This window comes from Ascaphus truei, chromosome 18, assembly GCF_040206685.1.
Source record: "Ascaphus truei isolate aAscTru1 chromosome 18, aAscTru1.hap1, whole genome shotgun sequence".
NCBI lineage: Eukaryota > Metazoa > Chordata > Amphibia > Anura > Ascaphidae > Ascaphus > Ascaphus truei.
The window spans coordinates 11,990,492-11,997,953 of NC_134500.1; the positions used below are offsets into that span (position 1 = coordinate 11,990,492).

General features: G+C 50.0%; 1 protein-coding gene across 1 annotated transcript in view; it reads right to left on the minus strand.

Moving 5' to 3' along the window:
- The window catches only part of MEX3B (mex-3 RNA binding family member B), a 5,023-nt gene extending 1,559 nt beyond the window's left edge, over positions 1-3,464 (minus strand). Inside the window, exons 1-2 of the mRNA XM_075575551.1 lie at positions 3,028-3,464; positions 1-2,118 (exon numbers count right to left, since the gene is read on the minus strand). The exon at positions 1-2,118 is cut by the window's left edge and continues 1,559 nt beyond it. Of these exons, the coding sequence (XP_075431666.1) occupies positions 779-2,118; positions 3,028-3,259 (1,572 nt within the window). The 5' untranslated portion in view covers positions 3,260-3,464 and the 3' untranslated portion in view covers positions 1-778. The remainder of the gene's footprint in view (positions 2,119-3,027) is intronic.
- Positions 3,465-7,462: the final 3,998 nt, after the last annotated feature.

Below are 7,462 nucleotides of genomic sequence, written 5' to 3' on the forward strand. Positions count from 1 at the left end.
AAGCATTTCTACCTGAAAAGAAAAAAGGGTTTGGAAGTGTTTTCTTATAAAGTACAGTGTAAGAACTACTCTTCCGATGAAGTAGTTGTCCATATATCGAGCATGCAATAGGTCTTACAAATATTTCTCCCACGCTACAAATGCACTAGTAATTGAAAGGTATCCCTGCACGTTTCCTGTAAAATGTGCGAATACTGCAGCTTTACGGCCACATTCCCACTTTGCAAGGGTTCATCTTTTCCCAAGACTGCCCTTGCCTAAGTAACTCCAGGTGTGCTGCACACGAGTTTGTTTTGGGGCTAAAAGACATATTTAGCTGCTGTGCCAGGCAGGCCCAGAAGCTGCACGGTGAATGGTAAGTCTAGAAATGCACAAACCCCTATTGGGGGGGTGGCATTATGTAACAATAGGATGCTGCAGCTATTGGCAGGATGTTTGAGATGTGGTGAGTCCCACCGTGTGGGGGTTTTGAGAATATGCCCAAACGGAGACCTCAAAACCCTCTATTAACTCTTAATTGCCAATGGGTGTTTACAACCAAGGCAGCTAATGAGGTTAACAACTTCTGTGCCAAAGAGGGCGGCAACAAAATAAAAGGTACCTCGATATTACAGGGCGATCACGAGGCAGCATAGAGCAGTGTGTAGAGATGAGATATATATTAATATTTTCTGGATCTCTATATACGTGTGTGGCACCGTGTGAGTGGGAATGCAGCTGTAGGTTGTGGGTTTTATTGTCATAGTAATGTAGTGTAGAGAAGGCTGGAGTGTTTGTTCTAGGAGAAGATGCGGATGGCCTGGGAGACTGTGGTGTGGCACACCGGGCACTGCGGCTCGTTCTTCTCACAGATGCGGTTGGCACACTCCATGCAGAACAGGTTGTGCCCGCAGGGGACCAGGGCAGCGATCACCTCGCTCTCAAAGCAGATGGAGCAGTCGCGGCTGCCTTTCCTCCTCATGCCGGATGAAGAGGAAGATGAGCTGGAAGAGGAAGAGCTGCTGCTGGAGGAGGAGGAAGAAGAGGAGTCGGAGCCCATGTTGGTGTAAGCGGAGTAGCCGAGGACACCGCCGCCCGGGTCACTGCGCACCCTGCGCGCTAAAGGGTGCTCTTGGACCCCGTTGCTGCCGTGCAACGGAGGGGAGAGCCTGGGTGGGGCAGTGCAGCCCACCCCGTTGAGCCGCCTGTGGTTGGCCAGCAGCCCGTTGGCATTGCTGGGGTAGACAGGGGATGGGGTAGCGCTGGAGGTGCCCGAACTGCTCTCAAACTGGGACCAAAGCAAAGTGGAGCCAGGCGGCGCCGGGGCAGGGTCAAAGTTGGAGTCGAAACCCAGGTCAGTGCAGTCGGGGGAGATGACCTCGCTGGTATAGACATATCCATTGCCGTTCACGTTATTGTTGTTGTTGCCGTTGTTGGTGAAGCTGAGGGCAGGGCTGGGTGGGCTGTAATCGGCCAGCCGGGTGTTGGTACCATTGGTGCCTCCGAAGTAGGAGTCGGTAGAGGCGCTGCCCAGGGAACTGGAGCTGTCATTGCGGTAGTTGGAGAAAGCCTTGCGCGACCCCGCGTTGGGGGTAACGCCCGGGGTGGGTTTGCTCCATAGGCTCCCGGTGCCATGCAGGTCAAAGCCAACATCGGTACCATTGGCATGGAAGTCGTTCTCATCGGTCACCTCTATCAGCCCCCCGGTGCGCACAGCAATGTGAGCCTCTATCTCCTCTCTGGCTCTGTCCACATTCTCCGGCATCCCAGTCACCTCAAACACCGGCTCTTTGTCCCTGCTCGGCGTGACTATGTAAGTGTGAGTCTGCTGCTGGATCCTCTTGATGGTGGCACCTTTAGGTCCCACCACCAGACCCACCACTCTGTAAGGAACCCGGACCTGGATGGTGGTCTGCCCGGGAAGGTTGGGAGGTCCGGGGACAGTGCCCCCATTCAAGGCGGCGTTCTTGTTGCGGGAGGCTCTGATCATGGAGAAGTGTTCAGCTGCAGAGATGATCTCTCTCCTGGCCATGGCTACATCTTCCTTCCTCCCAGTCACAACAAAGACAGGCTCCTCCCCGCGGACTGGGGTCTTGATGTAGGTGTTGGTCTTTGCCCGCAGAGCTTTGATTTTACAACCTGGGAAGCAAACAGGGATAAAATGGCCAATTACTCCCAGTGTTAAAACAATAGAAAGATGTCAATTAAAAGCACCCCGGAACCATATACCAGATAAGCCAAGAGCAGTGATAAAGAAGGCGGACAGGTGGAGTGCAGCAAACGAAATACTAAATGCTGCTGCAGTGGCACCAAAATAAACCGCAGAAAATACAATATCAATCATTTATTTTATTTTATTATCCCTCACAGACATGAACCTGATTCACATTGGGTGGCAAACACATTATTTCATCGCCCCACTTCCAAATTAAGATCCAATTATTTTTTCTTTTAAGAAATTAAAGAAGAGGGGATACAAATAAAAAATACCAGCAACACGTTGCCCAAATCCTTTCACATAATAATAATAATAATAATAATAATAGATATAGGGAGGATTGCTGCCGGTTTGGTACTCGGCAGCTGCTATTGATGCGTAATGCGTTGGAGGAGAGTATGCTGGCACTTTTCTTTGTCTGGATGAGCATTACTAACCAGAATACCATTGCTGCCTCACCGTGGCATTTCCAGCAATCACTCACACACACACACACACTCACACACTCTCTCTCACAGACACATACACTCACACTCAATCACACACACTCTCTCTCTCTCACACACATACACTCACACTCAATCACACACACACACACACACACACACACACACACACACACACACACACACACACACACACACACACACTCTCACACACACACACTCTCACACTCTCTCTCACACACACACACACACACTCTCTCACTCACACACACTCACTCTCACTCAATCACACACACACTCACTCTCTCACTCACACTCAATCACACACACTCACTCACACACACACACACACACTCACAGTCCCCCTCCCCCTGCGCTGCTCACCCTGCCTCCCCACGATCTCCGCCACATGCTCGGAGCTGGGCACCGGGACACACTCGGTCATGTTCACGCTTTTCTTCCGAGGCTCGTTGTCGTACGCGGAGTTCTCGTCGCTGTCCAAGCCCAGCAAGGACAGCTGGTCCAGGGCGATCTGCAGGGCTCTGTGGTCATCCAAGGTCTCCCCTCCACCCCCACCGCCGCTCCTCTCCATGTCTGCGAACAGCGAGCTGGGCATCTTCACGCTTCACCCCCCAGCCCACTGCGCTGGCCTCAGTGGTGGGAGTTCAGACACAAAGGGGGAGCCCTGGAGGGGTCCAGCGCTAAGGGGAGAGGGAGGCAGCCTGGAGTCAATGCCTTCTGCAAGGTTGCTATAGTCAGTGCCCCCTCCCTCCCCCCTCCCCCCCCTGCTTGTGGATGGTATAGGGGAGTCAGTGCAAGGTTTGGGGTACCCCCCCAGCTCCTCTGCTAGGAAACAAAGAGCAGCTGCCCCCCCTCCCAAGTTCTTGAAGGTTGCTCTCCCCCCCACCACCCCCCCAAAAAAATCCAGTGCCAGCAATGGTGGAGTATCTTTAAGGAGCCCCTCCCCGGCTCACTCCCCTCCTGTCTGAGCCACTGCAGCCAGACGGTACTAGAGGGGGGATAAGAGGGTCGTGACGTCACCGGCAAAGGGGGTGACAGCACAATGGAACTGACACTGGGCTCTATTGGTTATACTGGGTTATATGGGGCGGGACTGGGGAGTCTGGCACTCCTTCTTCCCCTCCCTCCAGCAGGGGGGGGGGGGGGAGAGAGAAAAGGCTCCTTTCTTTGTTGTCTAATGCAGAACAACAAAGAATCTCTAGACTCTTGTGTTAGGGTTTAATGTATGGGACCCCCCCCCCCCCCCATGCACCCCTTTGGCGGGGTGGAGGGGGGCGCGCAGAATTGGTGTCCCTTGGTGGGATCCACTGACCTGAGTCATACTTGTAATTGAACATCGACCTCAAAATACTTGTTCAGCTGCTCCCAGATCAGCAGTCCTGTGCACATGCTGTGAGATTATTATTATTATTTATTCCCTTGTCTGTGGGCAGGTTTAATAGTGGGGTTATAATCATCGGCAAGTGGGTTACCTTCCATATTCACCTTAATGGCACAAAGCAGGAGCCTTCGTGTCAATAGTTTTAAGTAAGGACTTCAATGGGATTAGGCTTCTTTTTTTTAATTAACCCATGATAAAAGATGTGGAGCCTTACATGCATATTCATCTCTGTAAAGATGTGTATCAGAATATTCTTTTTTTTTTTTATGTTAAAAAAAAAAACATTTTCTTTTTTTAATAGCAGTATGCAACCAGAAAAGTGGATCGTGTGTCATATCACTGCTGAAAATCAATCATATATTTGGTGATGGGTTCAGGGCCAGGGGTAGCCAATTCCAGTCCTCAAGAGCTACCAACAGGTCAGGGTTTAAGGATATCCCTGCTTCAGCGCGGGTGGCTCATTGATCCATCTGTGCTGAAGCAGGGATATCCTGCAAGCCTGACCTCTTGGTAGCTCTCGAGGACTGGGGTTGGCTACCTTTGGTTTAAGGATTACATCATGTTGACATTACAATAATTTTCTTGCTCGTTAAATGACATTATAAATATACGACCCCCCCCCCCACCATTTTCTGGCAAATTTCCAGTGAATAAGGAATATTAGCCGGCATTTGTAAAGACAACAGGGATAAAATACAGCAAACGCCTACAATACATATTCATTGTTCAATGAACAGGGTTTGTAACCTAGTGAGAATGCTTACAATACCAAATCATTTACCCCCCCCCCATTCCTGGAGCCAGACATCTATTTCGGGACACTCTTTTCCACCTCTCTCTAACATTAAAAGGGATTTTATTTCAAATGAGAGAAACAGGTTCTGCGTTTTAAAATGTATATTACTCTCTTTGTTCCAGAACTGTCCTGATATAAAGAGCAGCAGGAGTGAGACATAGAGGGTCTCTAAACCTAACCCTGGCTATTTCACTTCAATAAACTGGAACTAGGGACTCAGAGATCAATGAAGCTGTTGAAGCTGCAAGCAGTGAGGTTATCTTCTAGGGCCTCGTCCAGGGTGACGCTGAGCGGGCGCTCACACTCGCTGGCCGCGATGAAACACATTGCTGCAATGTGTGTGGCAAGCGTGAGCGAGCGCCTGCGCATGCTCGGCGCTCGGCTGCTTGCCGAAGCAAGCAAATTTGATTATGCCGCTCGCTGGCGCGTCACGTCAACAGGTCCGCCCAATGAGAGCGAACCAGCTCCGTGACATCATGGTCACACCCCCTCGACACGCCCTCCCGTGCGCGTACCTAGCTGTCCACAAATCTCCCGGCCGAGCAGAGCGCGTGACGTCCCCGTGCACGAGCGCCAGCGCGTTCGCTCCCTGCCTTGGCGCAGCCTAAAGCAGAGGTGCTCAACTCCAGTGCTCAAGCCCCCCCCCCCCCCCTTCCCCCAACAGGTCAGGTTTTCAGGACATACCAGCTTCAGTCTTCGACTGAGCCTCTGCTTGAGCCACCTGTGCTGAAGCAGGGATATCCTGAAAACCTGACCTGTTGGGGCGGTGGGGGGGGCTTGGGGACTGGAGTTGAGCGCCCCCGCTCTAAAGAGTGAGATTTGCCTCTGTGATGGGAGATAGGTCAAGGTATAGATGTACACAATGCCGCCCCCTACTGTCTGTTGAGTTTATACTCTATAGATATCTGACTTCATTAACAGTTTTAAAAAAACATGACATTATTTTATAATACTGTATGTTGCATATTCCCCCAGTCCAAGAAAGAAGAGTTCAACCCAGTGTTCTCTCTGTGCCTCTGGTGGGTACTTTCTGAAGACCACGAGACTTTCTCTATATAAGGGATGTGTCCAGACATGTGAAGAAGTAGCAGGGAGCGGATCCTTTCTCCCCCAAAATTGTATTAATAATAATAAGAATAATTATTGCTTGTTCTTGTATAGTGCTGCTAGTTTTACATAGTGCTTTATAGACAGTCCCTGCCCCACAGAGCTTACAATCTATGTTTTTGGTGCCTGAAGCACAGGAAGAGAAAGTGACTTGCCCAAGGTCCAAACACCAGGAATTGAACCAGGTTCCCCTGCTTCAAACTCAGTGCTAGAGTCAGCATCCTTACTCACTGAGCTGCTCCTTCTCTCATTGATACTTAATAAATACATCAGAGGTTCTGAATATGATACAAGGTGTTACTCTGATACAGCTATATACACTACTGATTTAAAAACCCACCCTTTCATGTACCACTCATCAGACTGTCATGACTACCAATAGCTTTTTATGTTTTGTTACTGGATTGCTGTGCAAACATTTGCCCCATTTTGCAGGTAGTTGTCCACTCTTGGTGTTTATTACAGAGACTTGCCATTTCCTCAGGATGTTTAGATCGTGTGGGATGGAGCACCCATCCCCAACCTTTTGTTAATGACTGAACCCTTCATCTGATGCCTAATTTATTCCATGACCAGGAAGCAGTCTGTCCAGGAGACCCATATTACACATGGGTTAACCCCAGGGGTCTGCAACCTTTCAAGGAAGAAGAGCCATTATATATATATATATATATAAATATAAAAAATGGCCAAAATATTCAGGGAGCCGCAACACATGCATGAATATTACACCCCCACAAACACACATATACTGTACACACACAAATAGGTATATACTGTGTACGCATTAACATAAACAAACAAACTTATTTTTTCATTTCCCTAATTCTGATTAAAGTATGTGGGGGAATAAAATGCATCTCACAATAAGTCCCTTTATTTTTTTTTTTGTTCAAAACAGTTTGTAACACGCGCACACGCGAACACACGCACACTTTGGGCCTGGCTCTCCCATGCACTCACTGTCCTGCTTCTTCCCTCAATGTACTGCCAGTGGCTGTGAGGTGGAGGTGTCGGTGCTGCTGGTAGCTGGGTTTGCTGCGGGTGGCTGGGTTTTCTGCCGGTGGCTGTGAGGGGGAAAGGGGGCTGTCGGTGGCTGAGTTTGCTGTCGGTGGCTGGGGGGCTCTGTCACATCATCGCACACCGGAAGTTGCGGTGTGCGTCGGCATCACAGAGACCCGGCGTGGGACAGTGCAGGAAGTAGCCCAGTAGCTGGGGAGATGCCGAGCGGCAAATAGAGACCTAACCAGCGTCACCCCCCCCCCTCACAGCGCACAGTGAGAGAGGCAGCAGCTGGCGAGCGACAACTTGCGAGAGCCGCATGTAGGTGCAGGAAGAGCCGCAGGTTGCCCACCCCTGGGTTAACCAAATGGAGATCATTTTCTAGCAAAGATTGTTATAATACAAGGCAGATTTCATGGTGTTCCTGGCTACACATATGCATAGTCTCTCTGCAAATCAGTGCTACTAATGCAAACATTTTAGTTCCAACAAACTTTTCTCTACAGGGCAGA